This window comes from Gigantopelta aegis, chromosome 4 (assembly GCF_016097555.1).
Source record: "Gigantopelta aegis isolate Gae_Host chromosome 4, Gae_host_genome, whole genome shotgun sequence".
Classification (NCBI taxonomy): Eukaryota; Metazoa; Mollusca; class Gastropoda; order Neomphalida; family Peltospiridae; genus Gigantopelta; species Gigantopelta aegis.
The window spans coordinates 93,540,962-93,567,724 of NC_054702.1; the positions used below are offsets into that span (position 1 = coordinate 93,540,962).

A 26,763-nucleotide genomic window follows, 5' to 3' on the forward strand; every position below is an offset into this window, starting at 1 on the left:
ATAAACATTTCTCTCGTATGTATGTGTAGTCTATATGCATTTCTAGTCGATTAGTTTATAGGTTGTTAGGTTGTTTGATAGTGAATGATATGGAAATAAATTGTTTTTGGTGTTAAAGAGTCCATGCATACATTAAAGTAATACTCCTGATGGGTATGGAGAAATAACTTAATCAGTCGACAAACTCATTTCTTCATCACTATCTTCGTTAAGGGGGACTATCACAGGGGGTATTTTATTTCTTATAAAACTATTTTGTTTTCTAAAATCTTCTTCGATCTTTATTACATGTTTAACTGCGTCAGAGAAGTGTGTAGGTGTGACAGAGTTCAATGCATGTGCAAGTTCTCTCCGCACCGTGGTCATTTTACCATCATTATGACGAGCTATGTGCCCTTTGACTTGATTCCAGATCAGTTCTATCGGATTGAGTTCAGAATGTCTTGGCGGCAGTCTTAGACACAAGTGCCCATGGCGTTTAGCAATATCATCAGTAACAAATTGCTGTGCACATTTGTTACTTTTCACAATTTCATAAAGAACTGGCTTTGTCATGTTACTCTCAAAAGGTATATTTTTGTTTCGTAGCCACGACTGAATTTCTTCCTTTTTAGCGTTTAGTGCAGGACATCGTGTAATCTCAGTTAATTTGTTGTGGTAGCTTGCGTTATCCATGACGATAACAGAAGGTTCTGGTAGAGAAGGCATAAGTTGTTCTTCAAACCATTTGATGAAATTGTCATGATTCATCTCACCATGATAGTCTCCGTCTGTGTTTTTTAGCCTCAAAGATCAATTCACAGCCATCTATCAATCCATATTTATCACAGCCAGCATGACAAATAATAAGTCTTTTTCCCTTCCCAGTCACCGAACAGAGTTTAGGAACTCTATCAGCAGCGTCTGATTTCGGCAGGTGATTGGCGGTACTTGTGCCCGGGTGGATATCTGTCCAGTGGTGGGATGTTGTGTGGTTGACATTCACCCAGGTCTCATCTTGATACACTATTAAATACCCCTGTTCTCGTAAACTGGATATTTCATGGAGATAAGACAGTCTGATATATTGGCGTCCTCAAAAATCACTTTTCCGGTTGTAGACATATGTTGGTATTTAAAATCGAGGTCATGGAGTGTTCTTCGTAAAGTTGATATGGATATGTTGATTCCACATTCCTCCCTTAAAGCCACGTTAATCTTATGTAATGTAGGTAATTCGCCCTCTCTATAAAATCTGTATACTCGTCGTCTAATAACATCTTTATCAAATAAATCGATGAGTTTTCGGTCGCGTTTTTTAACAGTGATTTCTGTGCTTGGATTCGTAGAGCTTAGATTTTTCACAGTTCTTTTTACTGTTGAAACCGAAACTTTAAGTGCAGTGGCAACTCGATCGACAATTCGATAAGAAGCATACCTAGGTCTACCGCGCTGATATTCATCTTCACAATAATCGAAAACGTTCTTAATACACGATTTTACATCAACTGAAGTGTTTTTTGATTTACCCATATTTTTCCTCAAATAACAATAACAAGAATGTCGACTAATACATTTTCAATGAATTTATATACCCTACCTAACTTGTATTTTACGTGGTTTACACATTGCTCCAATAGCACGTGCAGTCATAGATCGAAATAATGATGCTATTGACCAAGCAATGCTATCGTATTTTGGACATTCAGGACTGTGTCTGCGGGATGAACAAGTAGTTGAACCCATACGAGTCCGAACAATAGCCCTTTGGTTTTTCGCATTACAAATGTAACACCCCCACCCCCAAACCCCAGCCCCTAGCACCACCATAAATACTATATATATATATACACGTATGAGTTCCCAAGCAATTTTATCTCCCCCCCTCCCTGGTCTTCTGGGTCCGGCCCTGCATTAAATTTATTTATAAATTTGGAAAGCACATTCCTGCGGTGTGTGAGGTGATTTGTGTTTATTACTGTGCTACACCTCAGTTGTGTTAGGTTAGGTATGGTATGCTAATATATAATTGATATAATAAAATAAAAATACATAATACATTAGCTAAATTGATTAAATATAATGCACGTACAAGAAAGGGTTACATGTTCTGTTTGTTTACATCTATGTTTAACGGAAAGATTAGACAATGCTGTTACACACTGCAAAACAATAATAACCTTGATTTAGTGAAACAAGCTATAATGGCCTTCACGTAGCCTCAGATCCCAATCTTTTGATATGCAAATGACCGTAGTTATTTATAGGAGAAATAACGTGCATTCCGAACACACAGAGATTTTTAAAAAGTGGAATTAAGTCAACTTCGTGCATTTTATATGATGATTTGTATATAAAACCTGTCGGGGTTTGGGTTTGTTTTCATGTAAATGCAAAGAAAACAAATATCGAATAGGAAATAAACGTAACATTTGCAAAAAACTTTGGGTCTAAATAATTGAACAGGATAATAGGAACTGACCAAACATAATATCAAAATATGACAGCATCAAGCAGATTAAACTATTTAACACTTAACTGCATAAATAAAGCATATTGGTTGAACATTAGACATTTTACCCACATACACGTAAGTAACAAATAAAGGTATACAACTGTTTTTTAAAGCGTAAGTAATGTTAATGTAACAGAATAATCAAACACCACTGAGGGGATTTGAAACACAGACTCTCAATTCGAGAGTCCAGAGCTCTACTACCTGAACTAACAGGGAAATTCACACTAACTACTGCCAGTAGGAGGACTTTATACAAATACTACTACTACACACACACACACACACACACACACACCCACACACACCCACGTGAAGCTACTTCCCGGAACTATGGGCCACTGGCAGCTGAACTGTTTGAAATGGTTTATTTAACGACGCACTCAACACATTTTATTTACGGATATATGGCGTCGGACATGTGGTTAAGGACCACACAGATATTGAGAGAGGAAACCCGCTGTAGCCACTTCATGGGTTACTCTCTTCGATTAGCAGCAAGGGATCTTTTATATGCACCATCCCATAGACAAGATAGCACATGCCACGGCCTTTGATGTACCAGTCGTGGTGCACTGGCTGAAGCGAGAAATAGCCTAATGGGCTCACTGACGGGGATCGATCCCAAACCGACCGCGCATCAAGCGAACGTTTTACCACTGTTCTACGTCTCGCCCCTCGGTGTAAAAATGCGTAGTGATTCGTTTACACCTCTATATAGCTGTTTGGTAGTTATGCTAATATGAATAAATGTTGTTATACAGATTGGGCATGGTTTTGTTTTTTGTTGTTGTGGGATTTTGGGTTTTTGTTGTTGTTGTTTTTTGTTTTTTGGGGGGGTTTTGGGGGGGTTCTGGGGGTGTTGGGGGTGTTGGTGTGGATTTTTAAAATTAATTTTGTTTTTGGGGGGAAGGGTTGGCTGTGTGACCAAAATGAAAATGTCACATGTATGAAGTGAAAAGAACCTATCCCAATGTGACGGTACATGCTCTTAAATTTGTTTCGCCTGTGGCGATTTTAATTGTGTTAGAGGGCCGTGTGCAGTTTCATTGCACTTAGGCCCAGATAGGCAACTTGTTACGTAATATCTCCGCGCGACGGTCCTCGATCGGTACGGGTAATACACACCCAGCCAGGTGCGGAGGCCATGTGGCTAGTAGTTACGTAATATTTCCGGTAGTGCTGTTTATGGCCAGGAGATTGCTCGCGGTTGGCGACAGCCAGACTGACGATCAGAGAGAAATATACCGACTCTAGTAGAGGTAGAATATGAGATGATGCGTGAGGTACCGCCTTGTACCCCCAGGCAAAATCCTGATTTATAATAAATAGCTAGTGTTTTAGAGATATCGAGGAGAAACATTTGGAAGGCGTCCAGGGGGAACGTTGTCCGTTTGGACTGGTAAATATATTATTTCTGCTCTGTGTATAACCTTGATGTGATTGATGTGACTTTTAAATATTTTGATACTGTATTATACCAATATTCTTTAGACAGTGTCTTCGGTCATCTGACGAAGTAAATCGTAGACTTTTTGTTCTAACATTATATGAGTATTGGTAATATAAAGCTTAGCCAGTCATCCTAGCGGACCTAGGTACACTGTAGGTTATTGTCTTTATTGTGATCGGTACCAGTATTAATTCTGTGTTACAAGGTTACTGAATGAGTAGTTAGGGGTAATTAAAAATTAACCCGTTAGGAATAGAGCTGTAATTCCTTTATTAATTAAGTTCCACTGGAAGCGTTCCTAAATTATCACACGTTACTGAACGAGTAGTAAGGGTTAATTAAAAATTAACCAGTTAGGAATGGTGTTGTAATTCCTTTATTAATTAAGTTCCCCAAGAAGCGTTTCTCAATTATCACACGCGTGGGTGTGGTGTAACGGTGAAGTGATTCGCATTTTGTGTAACTAGACACCTAGAGATTAACTAATTAAGTGATCAGTTCTGGGTTGTATTATTGTTGTTATTAATTAACTACTACGGCTGTACTTTTGTCAGCGTAGATTAATACAGATTCCAAAGTGTATTGTGTTTTGTTGTGTTTCTAGTGAGCTAAACGTGCTATAATAATATATACTTATATAAGATCGTATCTCTGATCATACCTAGAGACGAGCCATACTAGGGTTTAACCGCCTGTTACAGAGAGATCTAATAGATATAGAGTTAGGAGAGAGATTGGATAATCGTGTTTATTCAGTTACGGGAATTATAGAATCCCCGTGACAACCAAATATAAATATTCTTTAATCTAAAGAGCATTTGTAACTGGTGGGGACAGAACGTAGCCCAGTGGTAAAGCGCTCGCTTGATGCGCGGTCTATCTGGGATCGTTCCCTGTCGGTGGACCCGTTGGGCTATTTCTCGACCGAGCCAGTGAACTACCACCGGTATATCGTAGGTCCTGGTGTGTGCTATCCTGTCTGTGGGATGGTGCATATAAAAGATCCCTTACTACTAATGAAAAACATGTAGCGGGTTTCCTCTTTAAGACTATATGTCAAAATTACCAAATGTTTGGCATTTAATAGCCGATGATTAATAAATCAATGTGCTCTAGTAGTGTCGTGAAATAAAACCAGTCGTGGTGCACTGGCTGGAACGAGAAATAGCCCAATGGGCCGACAGACTAGGATCGCTCCCAAACCGCATTAAGCGAGAGCTTTATTACGGTGCTACACTTGCACCGACCAGTGATCCATAACTGGTTCAACAAAGGCCATGGTTTGTGCTATCCTGCCTGTGGGAAGCGCAAATAAAAGATCCCTTGCTGCTAATCGGAAAGAGTAGCCCATGTAGTGGCGACAGAGGGTTCCCTCTCAAAATCTGTGTGGTCCTTAACCATATGTCTGACGCCATATAACCGTAAATAAAATGTGTTGAGTGCGTCATTAAATAAAACATTTCTTTCTTTCTTTCTGTCTTTCTGTTACTGTGCTACATCCCTCCCTACATTACCTTGTTCAAATTAAACGTGTGAAGGCACTGCACGAAACATGTATTACATGTGTAGTAAATAAAATAACGACACGTGATTTCCCTTTGTTAAGACAGACTTGAAAGGACACCATAATGTCAGTGAAATGATACGTTTGGCTAGCTGTCGGTCACCCTGTTGGTATCTTGTCATTCGCGCCATTTTACGATGTCGTAATGGCCTAACGTTCGACATCTTCGGAAATATGGCCCAGGTGCACAGAGGGGATGAAACAAACATTTGGATAACTTGTGCCCAATCCTTTTGTATATGCAATAAAGTATCTTTTCAATCAAACAAACATTTCTGAGAAGGCACAGCTTCTTCTAGTCTTATTGCCTGTTCGTGACTAACGTCTTGGTGGAAATGGTACAAATACTTTTTTTATTATCGCTTGATCGACGAAGCGTGTCAGGAATATATATTAAAACTGGTCGTGTATAAAACATTTTTTGAAACGAAAACCACGATCCGGAATATAATAATATGCACCCTAGTGAGTTTTAAGTTTGAGCTGCGTGCATTAACTCAGTTTAATTATTTAGCTCTGGGCTGGCCTAGATGCTTGGCCTTGTGTAATTTGATTTATAATATAATTATGACGGTGGAATATCTCAATAATAGGTATGTTACTTTATGTAACTCAGCAAGCATCTCGTATTTTACAGCAGTGTTTATTTAATGTTTAAAATATCAGTAGGAAATTTATACACAAACAAATAAAATAAAATAAAAATTTTTTTAAACAGGTCATTGGCGGAAGATACTCCGGTCTGGGTGCAAATGAGGCACCTGCCCTCGCATCCTACAAAACACTGGTCGGCTACATTAAAGGGACATTCCCGAGTTTGCTTCATTGTAAGATGTTTCCGACTAATAAAATATTTCTTCGATTAAACTTACATATTAAATATATTTTCTTGTTTAGAATATCAGTGTCTGTATATTCAGTGTGTTTCGGGTCGTCTTAATGTTTGTAAGAAGCCCAAACTGGATTTTGTCTTCAAATAATTTCGTACGTACGAAAAACTCTTTTTAGGAAATAAAATGAAATTTAACTTAGTACAAATATTAGAACAATCAGAAACACGTTTAATATGCAGCCACTAATATTTTATGCAGAAAAATATATTTAATATGTAATTACAATCGTTAAAAAGTCTCTGTTAGGTGATAACATCTTAAAAATTGCAGGAAACTTAGGAATGTCCCTTTAAGAGTATCAAGTTATTATACAAAGTTGTTTAGGAAATAAAATGAAATTTAACTTAGTACAAATATTAGAACAATCAGAAACACGTTTAATATACAGCCACTAATATTTTATGCAGAAAAATATATTTAATATGTAATTACAATCGTTAAAAAGTCTCTGTTAGGTGATAACATCTTAAAAATTGCAGGAAACTTAGGAATGTCCTTTTAAGAGTATCAAGTTATTATACAAAGTTGTTTACAATATATAATTCTATTGTACGTGTTCACGTTGTGGTGAACATCCATAATGGTCGAGATACCCTAGTCGTTCCCGTTGTCACGATTTCAGCAAGTGCCTCATGTCGTGTTATGGGATTTACGTGATTTAGCTGTTTATCGTTCAAAAGCATTTTCGCAAGGGACGGGAAAAAAGCGACATGTTATTACAAATATATATAAAAATTGATACGTCATATATACTGTAAAAGTAATACACAAATACGATCCTAGCTCTAATATATTTGTACGTTTTACTTCTAAATACGTTATGGTATTTTTATTGTTTAAGTTAGTTTTTTCCACTTATTTGTAAAGCTACAAACAAATTAATATATTTAAACGTCGATTAATGTCATATAATTAATGTTTTGTACTCGCTATGTACAATGCAATCGTTTCAAATATTTATTTACTGGATAAAGGTAGCATTTTTATTATTTTGGAAATGGTGATCACATAATATAGCAGTAAAGGGTAAGCACGAACACTGAAACAGCCAATGGACAACAGAAGTCATAATATTGATTCTTCAAAATGGTTTACTCAGCTGACTTTTTGTATTCGTTCAAAATATAATAATACATTGTTTGATGTAAGATGTAACCCGTCGTTTGGGTGTCCATGTTTGGGTATGTCAGGTGCAGCCAATGAGATATTAAGGTGAGCTTACCACCCGAAGGAGTATGGTTTCATATGAAACAGACAAAAAGGTATAAAATAGGAACTCGACTAACACATGAACAGATTGGTGTAACTTCTCAAATTAAAACGCCTGTACGTTTCATTTTTGAAGTTAGGTAACATCTAAGCTGGTAAGTATGTTATTGCCAATTTATTTTCTTAATTTGTTTACTCATATATTAATTCATAACGAGTTCTCTTATAGACTACACGAGCCTTCATTGCCGCGAATTAAACACAAACACTCAAGAAACTAAATAAAAAAACCTGCGATTGTTCGAAGTCTACTCGTCAATAATCGGCAATGTTAAAATGGTGTCTGTTACGCTCGACGCCAACCGGTATTATTTTTTCCTTTCTGTCCGTCTCGTTCGTTGACAATGCTATTGTAAATGTTCTTAACATGATGTTTTGATAGTGCATTTAAAAGAACATGTTGTCATAAATATATATATATATATATATTATAAATTTTTTACGGCAATGAATTAGGGCACAAAACTGGGGCATGGTGCAGCTAGCTAGAACACTGTATTCATTCAAGTGGTTTTATAGTAAACGTAAACACGATAGATACCATAATGTGAATGTGGGTCTTCATCCCCTGGGTAACATTCATTTGATAATCCAGACGTTATGATCCCCTGTTTCTCAAGGCAAATAATAGTTATACTATGAGAGTAGTAGACAATGGGAGATCAGTTCTACTGACTGACCAGTACTGCTTCTAACTATAGGCACTCTTACTGGAGTTGATGCTAAACACATCTACGTTTAGTACATAATTATGAGTAATCATGAAAGTAATCGCTGGTTACGATTACATTAGCAATGTAATCGATTACGATTGCGATTACATGACATCTCAAACAATGTAATCGGTCACGATTGCGATTAAATGAAAACATGTAATCGATTACAATCGATTACGATTACTGATTACGATTACCCCATCTCTGATATATACATACATATATATATATATATATATATATATATATATATATATATATATATATATATACGACATCTTGCTAAAATAGGTTGTACATTATGTCTCGGACAATAATAGTTTTCCTTGGCAAATACCGAAAGCAGATATGTTTCAGGTTCCAGTACAGATGCATATGCAGTATTTTAATGTTGAAGTTGATTAGTAAATGTAAGAAAATTGTGTCATCTATCTTGTTGATTACTTCACTGTTTTCTAAACAAAGACGTACTCTCTGGAATTCATTGCGAAGATTTCAGCCAATAGATTTACAGCTGGTTTTAAATAGTAAAAATGCTCCAAGTGAAGAATACAATTTAAAAATATGCTTTCATGTAAATAAGTATATAAATGAAACAAAACGTTTCCCTTAAACGGACATTCCTGAGTTTGCTGCATTGTAAAATGTTTCCGATTAAACGTACATATTAAATATATTTTCTTTTTTAGAATATCAGTGTCTGTATATTCAATGTATTTCTGGTCGTCTTCATACTTGTAAGAAGCCCAAACTAGATTTTGTCTTCAAATAATTTCGTACGTACGAAAAAAAAATATTTTAGGAAATAAAATGAAATTTAACTTAGTACAAATAGTAGAACGATCAGAAAAACGTTTAATATACAGCCACTAATATTTTATGCATAAAATATATATTTGATATGTAATTACAATCGTTAAAAAGTCTTTGTTAGTCGATAACATCTTAAACATTGCAGCAAACTCAGGAAAGTCCCTTTAATTAGTAAATTAAATATAGACTTTTTAAATTAGTACTATTTATTTATTTATTTATTTATTTATTTTATTGCTCTTATTATTTTTAGCCATTACGTAATCATTGCGATGCCTGTTTGTGTTTTGTGTTTTCCTTTAGCAAACCTGCTGTCTAATTATCTTTTTTCTGTTTCCTTTATTATTATTTTTTTCTTCTCTTTTTCAATAATATTTATTTATGTTCATATTTAAATTGCAAAAAATATATTACTGTCGTAACATGTATATATTATGGAAAAAGCCTAGTAAGTTGTATAACTTGTGCCTAATCCAACTATTCTCTATCATAAAGTTAGCATTCTAATCTTTGTTAAAACACCACGCCGCAGCCTTTGTGCATGTGTCATTTTATTTCAGTATTTCAATAATGAAGAGCTACGTCGTTTTCCTTCTTGTGCTGGGTACTACTACAGGTAAGTTAATTTTCATTAGTAAATAACCGCCATTTTATGTTTCCAGACAATAAACGAGTGTTTCAGAACATATTGCTACATTACATGCATTCCAGGGTGAGGGTGATCAAAACACCAGTCAACATGCCGCGCGTTTTGTCCAAAGAGGAGTGCCACTTCCCTGGACAATACATCCGCCTTGCCACCCCAAAGACTAGTTTGAGTAATCTAAACCTGCAAAAGATACAGGTCAGTAGTCCAAGTAATGTGACAATTAAATGTTGTCAGTTAATTATCTGGCGGTCACATTGAATGGAATCGTAAATGATTTAAGGGGCATTCATGAGTTTGCTGCACTGTAAGATGCTATTGACTAACAGATACTTTTTAACGATTGCAATTACACATCAAATATTTTTTTTCTGCATAAAATATTAGTAGCTGTATATTAAACGTGTTTCTGATCGTTCTAATATTTATACTAGGTTAAATTTCATTTTATTTCCAAAAAGTGTTTTTTTCGTACGTACGAAATTATTTGAAGACAAAATCCAGTTTGGGCTTCTTACAAATATTAAGACGACCAGAAACACATTGAATATACAGACACTGATATTCTAAACCAGAAAATATATTTAATATGTAAGTTTAATCGTAGAAATATTTTATTAGTCGGAAACATCTTACAGTGCAGCAAACTCAGGAATGTCCCTTTAACGATACAAATTCTAAGACATTCGATCGTATGTAAAATGTGTTTCTAAATTTTTCATAGGTTAAAAACGGACCTTGTTGATTCATTAAATCTCCAATAATTATAACCCCATTTTTCATATAATGTTCATAATGTAAGGGTTTCCGATCAAAAATCATTTTACTGTTGTACCAAATATTGATTCCAAATATTTGATTTGTACACCGTTGTATTGTTTTTTAATTTGTACTTTAATAAATGTGTTTGAGTTTTCTATTGATAATTTTGTAGTAACTTCAAAAAATATTTTCCACTTTGCGTTTGTTAAAAATAGTCTGCTAATCCGTGTAGATTTTAACGCTATTATAAAGTTAAAAATATTTAGCATTTTAACACCGCTATTTGATAGCTTTGGGTTAAAACCTAGTTTTGTTTTGTCTGAAATTTTAATATTGATTCACCTCTTTTTAAAATAGTAATATATTTATGAAATTTGTTTTTAAATAAAATGCATTATCGAATTTATTGTCACAATATTGGAGTACATGGCTAATGCAATCTGATTAAAATTAGCTCTACTGGTCTACCAGTAGATCTAACAGCATTGCGTGGACTCCCATGTCCAGGTGACATTTCATCTATAAATAACAATTTAAATATCGACCGATTACACTTCGCCTTTTATAGCGTTATTCGAGAGCATACAATTCTAAATATGTCGGGCAAGACTATTTATGCAATAGGAGAACTTGTTGGTCTATTTTAACATTGAAAAAATAGGGGGAAGTGCAGTAATAAACTCTGGATTGTATACTAGTGTCACGGGGTTTTTCGTCTTGAAACGAATTTATATAAACATTTTATATTGCAGTTAGTTTCCGGCATACTTCGTAATTTACCCGAATAATTTTGTATACCCTCGGCATAATCCCGAAAGTTTTTAAATTCTTTTCAAATCACTGGCATGATTTTGCAAGTAAGGTTTTGATTGGTCGAATGAAAGGTCAACTGGACATGAGCTCCAACGGGCTGCTGTTAGATCCACATGTAACAGTGGAGCTAATTTTAATTAGATTGATGGCTAATGCATATTGTTACAATGTCTGCAAAGATCACCATTATATTTGCGACTTGAATGTTGAATAACATCACATTTGTGCGCGAATGTTTTTGGGGTTTTTGATGTGGATAGCATTCACGTTGTCACTGAATCTGTGATTAATTAACATATAAAAAAAAAAAATGTCTGAGTTGTACTTACAGTATCAGCCTCGTTCTGGGACTGTCGAAATCCTAGTTTGAGTTGCGCCTCTCCTGGAACGTGCGACGCCAACACTGGATCATGTACTGGCTGTGCAAATAAAGGTCATGACTGTAATTTTGACCTTGGTGAGTATTCTTATGTACGTTCATGATATTACATTGTACCTAAACGTAACCCAAGTACACTGACGCCAAGATACCTACATGGACATTTAGAGCTATCAACTGTCTAACTGTACGTCTTGCTCTCTTACCGTCAGAGTACTCGAGCTACCTAAACGATTAACGTTATATTACATATTACAAATAAAAAAGTAAGAATAAATAAGGTATACTTTTTATTTTATTAGGTACACATAATAGCCTAAGTGCAAATGAACTAATCCTCGATATATGTATGCATTGGGGGATATAGGAAATAAACAACAAAAATAACAACACTAGTATATGGTTGTTATTTAACCTAATATATTTTAATTTATAGTTATTGTTTTTATTTTGATATTTTATTTGTTTAGTCAATAAGGATCTGAACGACTGTACTTCTGCCAGCTGCCAAAACGGAGCCTCGTGTTCTGATTCTGCTTTGGGAGACTCGGCTGTCGTCTGCTACTGTCCACCGGAATACATGGGAGCCACATGCGACACAAAGCGCTGTAAGTGTAACTATAAACATTATTTTACTGGACCTATCTTATAACTATCACTGTTTTAAATTAGCTGATTTTGTAAAATAAGTAAGCTACAGCCTACCCCTAACACCCACTTGAAGAAGTGAAGATTAGTTCTATACTAAAAATATTTAAACCAAATATAACTAGAAATAGAATACTAGATTCGTGTCCGTTAGTTACCATTTATCTTACAACTCGTTGTTTAAAAACGTATCCAACTCACTTTCGCTCGTTAGATACATTTTAAAAAGAAACTCGAAAGATATTAAATGTTATCTAACGGTCACTCATGTAGTATTATCTATGTAGGAGCGGGATTTAGCTTAGTCGGTTGAATGTTCGCTTCAAAAAAAGAAATGTTTTATTTAACGACGCACTCATCACATTGTATTTACGGTTATATGGCGTCAGACATATGGCTAAGGACCACACCGATATTGAGAGAGGAAACCCGCTGTCGCCACTTCATTGGCTACTCTTTTCGATTAGCAGCAAGGGATCTTTTATATGCACCATCCCACAGACAGTTATACCACGGCGTTCGCTTCAAGTGCTTGCTTCGCAGGATCGAACCATCTCGGTGGATCCATTAAACTGATTGGGGTATTTTCTCGTTCCAGTCAGTGCACCCAATAGCCGACGATTAACAGATCAGTGTGCTCTAATGGTGTCGTTAAACAAAACAAACTTTAACCTTTTCTCTATGTAACTGAGGTTAAATATATTGAATTTGTTTTGTCTGAAGCATTCACTACTATTAACAAAGCTTGATCCTTAGTCAGATATATGCATACAAATAATGTTAGCATGCAAATAATTTAAATTTATTTGTTTTAATCCGTTCCTCACTAATAATCATGTTTACTCTATTTGGTTTCAAGAGATCTTCTCTTTCTATATTTTCCAATATCTAGGTTACAACAGTGAGATGGTTTGTTTTTTCGTTTTATCTGTATACAGTCACTCTTACCTGTGAAGAGAACAATATGGCTGTGTCACTGACACCTGAATTTACCCCCAATGGCGGAGTATACGTTTTGGGACATTCTGATTGCAGTGCGACTGTAAGTGGTTCTGGTCCATATACTAAGTCCATACCCCACACCGGAGACAGCGACTGTGGTGATATTAGCCCAACAACAAGTGGGGTATGTAGATCACTGTTTATAAATGATTACCAGCCAGTGCATTTCTGTTATTTAATGTTATGATGATTTTTTGTATCAAATGCATTACGGAAAGATGGATTAAGGCGTAAAATCCATTTGTCTGTAATCTGTATGTATATATTTACATAGGCGTACTACGGACTCCCATTTTTGTAGGGGTCACGGCAATTTTTTCCGAATTAAACAAAAATGCTCGAATCTGGATAACAGTATTTATTCATATTAGCATTACTGCCAAACAGTTATATAGTGTTGCAAACGAATAACTACGCGTTTCTACATGGCTTACAACTAATATTGTTTGTACAATGATGGAAATACATGGTGAAAAGATTTCAGGCTAGCTCATTTTACTCGAATATCTCATTTTTGCCCGAATTCGAGGATTTGCTCCAGCACTTGGAGGGGAAGGTGCAGACAGTTGCCCTATCCCCTCACATCTTGTATGCTTATATATACGTATATGTAATACGCAATGCGTAATCCGTAGTTACAACTTTCTATGCAAATATGTTGAGTAGATTCCATTTATTCGTATTCGTACGCGTATGCGTATCTATGCATATTAATTACGTATATGTATATGCATACGGATTACGGACACATGGAATTCGCATCTAAAGCTGAGATCAGATGTATGCGTTTTCTTATATTCGCACCTGCTTCCATACACGTTATCCGCGTCCATTGTCGGTTTGATACGAACACACCTGTCGAGATATTTAGCAAAATGTATTTTAATGACGGTTTGTATGTGAACACATTGGAGATTATAAATATGTAAGCGCCTTAAAAAAATCCTGGGGAAAGGCCTGAGATACTTTAATTTTTAAGTGTGGTACACATTTCTGGAAGTCACATTGAACGGATTGTCTCTGCGTATTTATCATCGACTTGATTTCTGCAACCCATCTACACTATTATACATTGATATTGAAGAAGGTATTTGTTCTCTACTGGTTTCGAAAAAGAAGAAACAAAAAAAGAAAGAGGTTGTTTAGAAGATTATGATTACACTGTGTTAAAATAGTTTGCTGCAATTGTTGAGATGTTGCCGAGATGTCACCGAGTAACAGAGACGTTTTAACGACTGTAATTACATATTAATTATTTGCATAAAATGTCAGTGGCTGTATATAAAATGTATTTCTGATCGTCACTGAACTATACACAGGGCGGTTCCATTTTAATCTGATTTATATTTATCAACAGACGACAAAAACATGGACACGAAAAGTGGTTGTGCAAGAAGATGCGGCCATTTTGACGACCGCTGATTTCATTGTTACATTTACATGCACATTTGAAGGAGAACACGTGGTGTCCCACAGTGTGACGACTGTAAATGTGGACGAAAAGTAAGTCTATTCAGTTTCGTAAAATATTATAACGTGTTCTCTTTTTTTTCTTGTATAAATACGCCGTTAATCAATACGATCACAACTGGCTTGGCTTGATCTGTTCAAATAAAATCTACTACCATTATAAAAAATGCATTTGGATTGACAAAATATCTTAACTCAACTGTATTTACACTATGGCTGTAGTTTACAAAAATCACTAAATTTATTTGTAAGATTGTGTTATTCTATTTTTACATATCTTCAAAACCAGTTTATAAAAACAAAATGAAAATCTTTTCTGACTAAAAAAATATCTACGGCCATTAAGCCTGTTCATTAGTTATATTTCGTGGGTATCGATAGTGTTAGTTTCAGTGGAAAATTGGGCTTTGATATCTAGGTCATCACCTCGAAGTGGCCAATCAATTGATTGATCTTAAGTCAAACATTTATATTTGTAGTACTGCTCTGGGAGAGGTGGATGGAACGGACGATTTCGGGACTGTGTCACTGACGGCTTCACCTGGTAGCACGACTCTCGCTATCGGGACAGAGGTCACTTTCGTATTCACAGGAGCTGAAGGTATGTACAAACTTGGAGCAGTAAACAACTGGAACGTGCATTAACAATGTTTGCTATGAAGGTGAAAAAATCGACAGAAGGGAGTGTTTTATTTAACGACTTAATAATAAAAAATCGACAGAAGGGAGTGTTTTATTTAACGACTTAATAATAATCGATTAAATGTACTCTACACATTAGAACATACATTTGTTTATTACGCCATACAATCACATATGGTGTGTGTCACTAATATAATTATATGGTTCAGGCAAACAAACAAGAGCTTGTCCCATATGAATAATATGTAAATGCACGGTATTTTATGATAATTTGTTTATTTCAGGAATAGCAAAAATTCTCATATATGACATCGAAATTTTGGCAACTGGCGAAACAGCAAGAGACATTTATGAAGATGGGTAATTACACAATTACAGTCCCCATATCTTTTAGCCAATTCCATATTCAGTAGGGTTCTCTCTTTGGGGAATTTACCCGATATATATACATATATATGTACATACATATATGAAAACAAATATCATTGCTATTTTTTGTTATAATAATATAAATATCCATATTATGGGCCGAATGTTCGAAGCAAGGGTTTAAACATTGTTAAATATGTAGTAACACATGAAAGACAAAAACAGGTTTTGTAAATTCAGCCCTATAATTTCAGATGTGTCCTGGCCGGTACAGAAGCATACATTGCTGCCCCGCATCCATTTACAAGATCTAGCAATAAGAAGGAAGCTGAAGCTCATTTGCTTGTTGTGAAGTATAAAGATGTCAGTGATTTACAGTGGATATTCACCGTGAAGACATGTCTTGGTATCGACCTCACTCCATGCAACGCACCAGTGGTTTGTGAAATTTGAATTGTATATAGTAGACAGCTAAGCACAATGGAATATAGCACCACTAGCACTTGCATGTATAGCTACACAAGCACACACCACAACATAAAGGCGCACACACACACAAACACACGCGCACGCACGCAAAACACACACACACACACACACACACACACATAAACAATAGGTACACTTACTTCAAATTTAATAAATAATATAATTAGTTGACAATTTGTCAAATTATTTAAATCAGGAATATATATTGTAATATTGATTAAAACTTCAATGGATACATCAAACATATGATTATAAAACAGTCTCTGGATTTAAATCAACGAACGATATTTTAACTTATTATGCAACGTTCATTTCATTTCAACTTATTTTCGTGCTTATATCAAATTAAGGTTCAAGCACGCTGTCCTGGCACACACCTCAACTATCTGGGATGTTTGTCTAGGGCAGTGGGTTAGTGGATAGTGACAGAGAAGAGGGTGTAATGGTCTTACACCTACCCACTGAGTCGTTAAAACTCGCTCTGGGTGGGAGCCGGTACCGGGCTACGAACCCTGTACCTACCAGCCTTATGTCCGATGGCTTAACCACAACACCACCGAGGCCGGTTTAGGTAAAATAGTACATTTGTATAACACATGTTACAGAGTACTTACACCGCCTTCCTTGAATTATAATTTTTTACAAAGTTTCTGGTCATCCTGGTATTTTGTAGCAGCGCAAAATTCATGTTATGCGTAACCTCGTTAACTAAGGTAAGTGTCGATAATGAAAGTAAATTGTATTTCTCTAAAATATACACTTTTTTATATTTTTGTTAAGTGCTCAAAACGACGAAGACGAGCAGTTGAACAAGCGGCAGACAACTCTACCAAAGTTGTCAACTACAAGATCAACGTGGTGGAATCCCTCCAGAACAGTAAGTGGTCCCGAGTTATCGTTACTGCGTCAAACATAATTTGTCTTTGTTGATTTTTAGCGAAAAACTAGCATTAAATTTAATTACTTGTTCATAATTTACACCCAAACAAAATGTTCAGTAGTTTTTTGTTTTATTTGCTGGATGAACAAGTGAAATGTTTTATTACGCGCCTTATTTGCGATCAATCCTCGCCGGTGGGCCCATTGAATTATTTTACCTCTCAGTGAGTGTTACACAGCTGGTATAATAAAGATCGTGGTATGTACTATTCTGTATATAAAAGATTCATAGAACTTAATCGAAATAGTAGCCCATAGAGTGACAAACGCTAATCCTGCCTTTGGGAAAGTGCATACAAAATGTCTCTAGCAACTAATGTAAAATATAGCGGTTTTCCTCTAAGATTATAATTAAGCATTAAGCAGTAACATACTTATATGGTTAACATACTTATAGAAGATGGAATCTGTGTATTATGTAACGTAAGCTGTAACAGACATTAGCGACGCGTTCCATTATATTTTCGTTTGCCATGGTTTTCATAATTCAAGGGTGCAGTATCTACACCCATATTATACGCGACAAAGTACTTATAAATTTAGAGAACTAATGGAGAATAAACGAATACAAATTAGCATGTTTCATAGATATAATAATAATTAATTAATTTAAACGCCCTTGACTACAAACATCTAAATCTCCCCAATCATTGTACATATTGTATATTTAAGCGTTGTTTTGACCGTACACAAAAAAAACAAAAACAAACCCATACACAAACATTTAGAATCTCATATGATTAAACAATACCACACCATCAAAACCAAAAATATTTAATAAACGATTATCATTATGTACTGTACCATATATACGTTTAATAATCTATTCGTTTTAAAGTACTTGAATACCCACATATCTGTACTAAATATCTGTATTATTACATAATATATCGATATGTGAGTTTGTATGTGTGTTTGTGTATGTGTGTATGCATGTATTGTAATTAATGTATTTACTGTCATTCATAATGTCACATGTGTATAACAAAAGGTTTATGCAACGGCCCGAGTGTGTGCGTGTGTGCGTGTGTGTGTGTGTGTGTTAATGAATATGGAATCTGCTATGAAAATCTGCTGGTAGTGTCTGTCTTTTATTGCTATTGTGTGAATGTAGACATATTTACATATGTGTTTATGTATGTGTGTATGTGTGCGTACGTGCGATGCATGTGCGCATGCATGTATGAATCCTTGATATTGCATGCATATTTTTTCAGACGTCGACAAACGTATATGAATGTGGGAGGGGGGAGGGGCGGAGGGGTGTATTTGCTTTTGTATGTATATTATGCATATGTGTATTATGCCTTAATATTTCGTATATTTTTAAGCCGTCGATAAGAGTCAAACGGAATGTGTGGTAACCAACAAGATGACGGCGGCAGTGGTTGCCATGGCAGTGGCCTGTTTCATCCTCCTGGTCATCTGTCTGGTGTTCATTGTCCGCGTGTTGTCCAGACGCAACAGAGCAGACAGCAAAGAGAATCTGTCTTAAGCAGCTCCACGGAACTCCCTGTATGACGACCACCACACAAAGCAACTCGTCTTTTTACGTATACATAATCAGAAATTCATAACCCCTTGCCTGTCTCAAGAGTCCTGACATAATTGCAGAAATGTATTGATGACATATGAACTGAAAGATCAAGCTGTGTGATATCTAATAAAGAAGAAACAAAAGTTTAATTTTAATTTTAATTAGCAAACAGATAAAAAAAAAATCGTGACTGGCCATCGATATATTCACTCTGTATTGAAACTCATTCTAGAGGGCTATGTTGCTATACTGTAAATAACACTATGTGGGCTCGTAGGAATGATGTGTAGTGCGGGACACAAGCGAAGTTTATATCTAATTTAGATGACTTCAAATACGATTTTACCATGTAAGTTTTAATGATGTTGCGACTCCGCTTTTTTATAGAGAAAGGTTTAGTTTTGCTTTTTTGTGTATTCTTTATAGTTGCATAATAACCTTTGTTGGTGGCATTTCGTCAGATTTATATTTTTTACACAGAGCTTTTTAAAATAGTATTTAAACTATACCTTATATAAGCACATTTTGCACTCTTTTAAATTCTGTTAAATTTTCAACAGGATTCCGTAGAATTTCAAGTTATTTTTTACCATTGTCAGTTTTGAGGGTATTCGTCAATTTTTATCATTCTGGATTCCACTGAAAATGTTTTCTTAGTTGTATTTTATGTTCTTATTTTCATTCCTTAGTTGATTACTAATTTCAAAGCAACTAGCACATGTTGGGTTTATGTGACATGTCATCTTAGTAAATCTGTGTAATTTTATTACCGCTAATAAAGTTTAGTAAACAGGCAAAAAGAAGTTTAAACACTATATAATTATCCAATACGTAGTTTCATTAGTCTTGTTATTATCAATTTGCACCATAATAACTAGAAACCAGGTGGTCCTTTATATTGAAAAAAGACAAGCTCCCAGTTATGATCCAACTTTTACAGTAATCGATTACATTTAAACACAAGACATAATACACTATTGTAATCAAATTAAATACATTACACAAATATGTGTTACAATCCTAAACATTAGGCATTGTGCCTTTGTTAACATGATTATATAAATAATGTTTTAATACAATAAACAATGTTCGTATAGTAAGCAAAATTGTATAGGTAATTACATTTTCACAGAGGGTTAGGATTAAATAACCAAATGGTGTTTAATGTAATACAAAGAAATGTTTGAACTCGTTTTGGTAATTTGTTAGGATAAAGATAAATAAAGATGCTGCATTCAATGTTGTCTTATTGTTGTTTTATATTAACATCCATTGTTTGTTTAGTGTGGAGTTTGTTTTGTGATTTTCTAATTTTGTTTGGTTGTTGTTGTTTTGTGGTGTTTTGGCTTTTTGGGGTGTTTTCTTGGAAATTCGTAGTCTCTACAGTTATTATGTCGCATCTTTGTAAAATAAAATCCATTCTAATTGTCAAGCTATGAGCTTTAATGACAGACTTTGTCAAAGAAAGCCAACGAAAAGGAATGGTTATTGGACAACACACATGTACATTTGAAAGAGCGGTTATTAAGTGTAATATAATAAAATGTATTACTTCATTTGGTGTGAAAAATGACAAACATTTCCATAAGATAAACTGCTATTATCTATTAGCAGCAATTGGTGTTTGTTTTTAATAATGCTAATTCCATCGCGTAACACTGGTTTGGATGGAAACATTGATTCGAAACGCATCGCATTTCTAGCCACAACACTTTCTATCCAAGAGAAAAAGAACCCAGCCCGATATTTGAGGTTACATTTGCATTTAGGTATCCCTTTTAGTCGTAACGACCTCTTTAAACATGAGAAGAGAAATGTTCTCTCAGAAACCAAATGACAATTACGGTTTAGTCAGATAGTCAATGCACTTTCACCATATGAATAGAAATTGTCTCTCAGAAATCAAACATATTGCGTTTTAGTCAAAACGTCAAGACACTTTAACCATATGGAGAGAAATTGTCTCAGAAATCAAACGTATTACGATTTTGTGAGATAGTCAAGGCAGTGTTCAAAATTAATCTGACGAAAAATACGCTTGTACTGAATTGTAATTACTGGCTTTTAATAACGAGGACAGCATATAGCTCAGTTGGTAGAGTTTGTTTATTTTGTTAACGACACCAGTAGAGCACATTGATATATTAATCATCGGCTATTGTATTTCAAACATTTGGTAATTTTGACAAATAGACTTACACAGAAAACTGTCTACATTTTTCCATTAGTAGCAAGGGATCTTTTATATGTACCAACCCACAGACAGGATAGCACATACCACGGCCTTTGATATACCAGTCGTGGGTGGTGCACTGGCTCGACGGGGATCGATCCTAGACCAACAGCGCATCAAGCGAGCGCTTTACCACTGGGCTACGTCCCACCGTAACCAGTTGGTAGAGTGCTCATCTGAGACGCGATGTGTTTCAGGATCGATCGCCCTCAATCGACTAGAGGCTTTTTTCACATCCCAACCAATGCCCCACTACTGGCACATTAAAAACCGTGGTATGCATATGGCAAAGTGCATAGAAAATATCACTTGCTACATTATGGGTAGGACTACACTGTGGCAGTAGAGGACTTAATACATGAAACTCTCGCAACATTACGATCTCGTAGTGCAATGCAAAATGATATACAAGCACGATACGGTGCTGCTCAAGAGAGCTAAAGAGAACTTTGTGAATTAGGCCCCAGACTATTACAACATCTGCAACACGTCTCGAACCGACGACGATCGTGGGCAATATCCATGGGGACATAGTGTTCTCTATCTATGACGGATTGGCAAAGTTGAAATGTATTAAAACGTGATATCTGTGGATGGACTGTATCAGCGTTCTTTTTACAGAGAATATAATCGGTTGTTGGCAGCAACTGTTATCTAACAAAGAATATGGCCAAACTGATACTATAGCTTGTAGGTCAAACAGGTGAATTCGCTAGAATATAGCCTAAATCCAATCCCAAGAGTTATATTATTAGCAGTCGACCAAAACTATTTTATTAGGATTGTCTGTGAACTGCGATAAGAAGTAGAGATAATATGATAACAAACTCGTACATGTATATTTAGATACGAACAACAAAAAAATAGTTGGGAATTAGGAAGGCTCGCGGAAAGCTTAAGATTTTGGAGCATACCGTGTGAAGGACATTTCAGTATGACTGACTTGTGCTTTCTTTTGTTTGTGTTTATGGTGCATTGTTCTACAGGTAGATGATTTATATTTGAATAACCTCTTGCAGTCATCATGAACCCCTGTTTTACCATATTTGGACTCCTATCTCGCTCTCTGCCTCTGCATAATGCTCGTGGGAACGATATCTTGAGTGGGTGGCACAGTCTCTAGTGGACCGGCCTCGGTGGCGTCATGGTTAGGCCATCGGTCTACAGGCTGGTAGATACTGGGTTCGGATCCCAGTCGAGGCATGGAATTTTTAATCCAGATACCGACTCCAAAGCCTGAGTGAGTGTTCCGCAAGGCTCAATGGACAGGTGTAAACCACTTGCACCGACCAGCATAACTGGTTCAACAAAGGCCATGGCTTGCGCTATCCTGCCTGTGGGAATCGCTAATAAAAGATCCCTTGCTGCCTGTCGTAAAAGAGTAGCCTATGTGGCGACAGCGGGTTTCCTCTAAAAACAGTGTCAGAATGACCATATGTTTGACGTTCAATAGCCGATGATAAGATAAAAAAAATCAATGTGCTCTTGTGGCGTCGTTAAGTAAAACAAACTTTACTTTTAGTCTCTAGTGGAGGAGAGGGCATCGAGACGTATTTTTATCTTTATTTATATAGACTAAGACAAAAAAAAGAGTAAATTTTCGACCCCACCCTCCTCCGGTTCCTGTGGGCCTGTGTATGTAATAATTTGCCTGTGTGTGCATCTATCTGAATCTGTATATATGATCCGATTACGTAAAAAAGGAATCGCTTAATTGGCATTTAACTCTGTTATGAATAATGTTAAAACAATTTCGTCCGTTTGCCAATTGTGACAATCAGGGGTTTTGACAGCCATTTTGAAATGTCAAATTATGCCAGATTTTTTTTTACTCAAATCAATATTCAAACTGCCTTAAGTACGAAGGTGTGTGTGTCAGGCTATGGACTATAAAGCAGAAATATAAATATCTCAGTTAAGATATTTGGAAAATTAAAACTCTATCCTCGAGTATATTTGTAATTAACCATTTATAGCCCATCTACATTAACCTTCTTACCGTAATTTGGCTTTACTCGCTAACCTTGGTCACAATAATGTATTATTCTCCATTTTATTACTAAGAACCGGGACGTCAATTCCCTGTTTTGTCAGACATGTGCATGTTGTACGAAAGTAACTGTGGAAACTGTAGATAGCAATATCACACGAGTTTAGTACAACTGTATTTGGCATTTGTGTTTGTATTTCGCATTAGTAGATGATTTTATAATAATTATGTATAGGCACGATTGCAGCTGTATAGGTCTTTTCGTGTTATAATTTAATACTTTTAGCCTCCGTGGACTACAGTTCGAATCTCGTTTTTGATCCTGTATTCTACGTGAACTCCCATTCGGATATTAAACGCTTGAAATCACCGGACGCTGCCAAACATCACTGGTTAACACAGGGTATTCAAGAAGGGAGACAGGGAAGCGGCAATTTCCACTCTAAACAGTATTTACGAAGGTAACGACAAAAACATTCAATTTCCAAGGTAACGACAGGGGCATTCAATTTCCACTCTAAACAGTATTTACGAAGGTAACGACAGGAGCATTAAATTTCCACTCTAAATAGTATTTACGAATGTAACGACAGGAGCATTCGTTTTATATTAGATGATAATATTGTAACTAAGTGTAAACATATAATCACGTGACATAAGACTACCTATTAGAGGCGATATTGAGCTCAGTGTATCACAGCGTTAGCCTGGATAGATCGTAACATCGATCGCTCTCGATCGACTTTGACCACACACACACACACACACACACACACACCTTCCACCGCCACCACTAGTGCCCCACGGGTGTTACATTAAAAGCAGGTGTATGCATTGTCTAAGGCAATATGTTATCTCAATAGGCGACTTCAGTTCAATCTCTCTTTCCTATATCCTCTCTTCTCTCTCTATCTCTCTCAGTCTCTTGCTAGCTCTGTCGACCAAGTGTCGATATAACCATATGTTAGACATCAAATACCCGTAATTGAACATTTTACTGAGGTGTCGTTAAACATTCCTATCGTTTCCATTCCATTAATAATTTAATTAAGAATTGACCGCAATTATGTTTTGGTTTATGCAAGTATGAACCGAAAAAACGATGTGCACATTGTATGAGCCCGCGTAGAGGGTCATACAAAAGTGGCTTAAATTTTTTCGGTTCATCGAGATATGAACGAAAAAAGTAAGCACCTCTGGACCAATCAGATTGCCGTAAAGTGTATAGACGCAAAGAAAATTTAATTATTATATAATGTCTTTACGTTCATACTATGTTGTTTTTTAATCATTTGTACAGGTATGCTGATCTTTCAAAAGCATTTCCTCATGATTACCACCATGCGATTGAACACTATCTGACATATGGTCAAAAGGAACATCGAATGGGCTATGTTGAGGGCGGGTATGAAGGTCGGTGGACAATATCAAATGGCAAGGATCTTTTCATCAGTGCATCTGGCACTATGGCTGGCGCCGTAGACAGTCTTGTGTGGAATCACAAAGAGTTTATCAATGCATGGGACCATGGCAGAGAACTCCAAATGGCAATTAATTCTCCCCCTAACGGCGAGTGTTTCAACCCGACCGAGGCAGGTGGTAGGGACGACAGCATAGGTAGCGTCACCAAGTCTCATCTACAAGGAGTTAAGGCTTCTGGAAGAATCTTAAGAACATCGGTAAGTTCCATGGCTATAATATGCTATAGTATTAACTGTAATATTAATGACAGTTTGTCATATTGATACTGTGGCAAGCGTAACTGGGCAAAAAGTCAGAGAATAAACAAAGCATATGTGATAGTATTAATCTCGTAGATAAAAATGAAAATAGACAATAGAGAGTTTTTGTTATTCATGCAGAGAACTCGTCTACCGATAAATATTATATATCCCGTTCCTGTAGTTGTATGAGCGTAACATTGCGTTTTAAAAGCACGCAGGGTCCATGGGGTCGAGATTGGGAAACCCATACAGCGTAGATGGATAAAGGGCCGTCGAATTAAGCATTAAAAATGACAGTGGATCTGTTGGTCCAGCCAGTGTACCATTACTGGTATATCAAAGGCCGTGGTATATCCTGTTTTTGGAATGGCGCATATAAAAGATTCCTTGCTACTAGTGGGAAAATGTTGCGGGTTTTCTCTAAGGCTATATATTAGAATTACCAAATGTTTGGCACCCAGCATCCGAGTGTGCTCTAGCTGTGTCGTTAGACACAATCAAACTTTTGATAGAATAACGAAACCCCTCTGTTATTAGCAGTACCTTGTTGATAACGTTGCAGAATACCATCCAGCCTTCGATAAATACGTGGTCAGAGCCAACTGAATAACATATATGGTAGGTTATCTTGCAAATTGTTGTATCCAATATTTATAAATTAATCTTGACCTAAGTGAACATTATAATATGATTGTTTTTATCTTGCAAAAATGTATCAGCTTATTTACACGAAAAGACATCCATAGTTCTTTATTTATCGGAATTGCTATATATAACACAGGAACTATATGCAATCTGGATTGCTATTTAAATGTTATCTTGTGTTTTATACACCAGGTCCGACCTGCCTTCTGGCTCAGAGTTGGGGATCACCAAACGCATGGTTCGGGAAGCCACTGTGGTAAAAACTCTCCTGCCCTCAATACACAAAACACTTACCCATACCTACTTTCAAAAATAGTTGAAATTGGCTGTGCGGGACTGGACAACTGCGTCAGGTTCATCTCTGGCTTTGACATCAAGGGCCACTGGCCGCCATACGAATTCCTCAACTTCGAGGCTCCAACAGGCTATATGACGGGGGATTTCACGGTGAAGATGCGCTATGACCCATCAAGAAACCTGCTCGTTCCAGATGGCAATGCTCGTCTGCCACCAGTGATGCTGACACCAGACAACCAGTTCGCAGTGGGCGCTTACGCTCCGAGCGGGCAGGACTCCGACAGACACATGTACTACGCAATGTGGAATTTTGGAGGTAACTTTGCCCAGAAGACTAACAAGTGGAACGTGGTCTTTATGAAGAACAAGTACGCCGAGGGCAGCAGTCATCATCTCACCTATACGGCGTATGTCTGTGTCGGAACCGCGCAGATGGTTGTCAACTGCCTTCATAAAGTGCACAGGGCCTATCCGCATGTTTGAATTAAGATCCGATAATTCGGTTGTTGTTTGTTGTTTTTTTGTTGTTGTTGTTGTTTTGGGGTTTTTTGTTGTTGGGGTTTTTTTGGGGGGGTGGGTTTTGTTGGGGTTTTGGGGGTTTTTTGTTTGTTTTTTGGGGGTAGGGATGGTGTGGATATGGTAGTTTGTTTTTTAAATTTAAAAATAATTGAAATAATGCTATTTTTTAACAGTGTTTGTGCTGTGCATGTTGTTTTACTACGGTCCCTTTCTGCTATTCGGTAGTTAGGGGTAACCCATGTGGCGTCTGCGAGTTTCATCTCTGACTATGTGAGGCTGTATGTGTATTGCAGCTCACTGGTGTAGAGCTTGCGGGAGTTATCATAGATCGTAGGATCGATGCACTCATCGCTTCAGAAAATATATATCGTAGTGGGGTTAAATATATGATGGGGGGAGGGGGGGATTCAGTGCTATCATGAACCCCTGCTGGTTAAACCAGTGAAAAAGGTACATC

At 36.4% G+C, this 26,763-nt stretch overlaps 2 protein-coding genes across 2 annotated transcripts; both read left to right on the plus strand.

The window, feature by feature from the left end:
• The first annotated feature begins 7,691 nt into the window (after window positions 1–7,691).
• Window positions 7,692–20,137, plus strand: LOC121371447. Its single transcript, XM_041497339.1, has 11 exons — window positions 7,692–7,768; window positions 9,763–9,818; window positions 11,755–11,880; window positions 12,273–12,410; window positions 13,389–13,576; window positions 14,810–14,955; window positions 15,402–15,523; window positions 15,849–15,924; window positions 16,188–16,371; window positions 17,203–17,299; window positions 18,693–20,137. The coding sequence occupies exons 2-11, from the start codon at window positions 9,773–9,775 to the stop codon at window positions 18,854–18,856; spliced, it is 1,287 nt and encodes a 428-aa protein (XP_041353273.1). The 5' UTR covers window positions 7,692–7,768; window positions 9,763–9,772; the 3' UTR covers window positions 18,857–20,137.
• Window positions 20,138–21,450: 1,313 nt separating this feature from the next.
• On the plus strand, window positions 21,451–26,281 carry LOC121370077. Its single transcript, XM_041495177.1, has 4 exons — window positions 21,451–21,454; window positions 23,408–23,582; window positions 24,422–24,800; window positions 25,683–26,281. The coding sequence occupies exons 1-4, from the start codon at window positions 21,451–21,453 to the stop codon at window positions 26,268–26,270; spliced, it is 1,146 nt and encodes a 381-aa protein (XP_041351111.1). The 3' UTR covers window positions 26,271–26,281.
• Window positions 26,282–26,763: the final 482 nt, after the last annotated feature.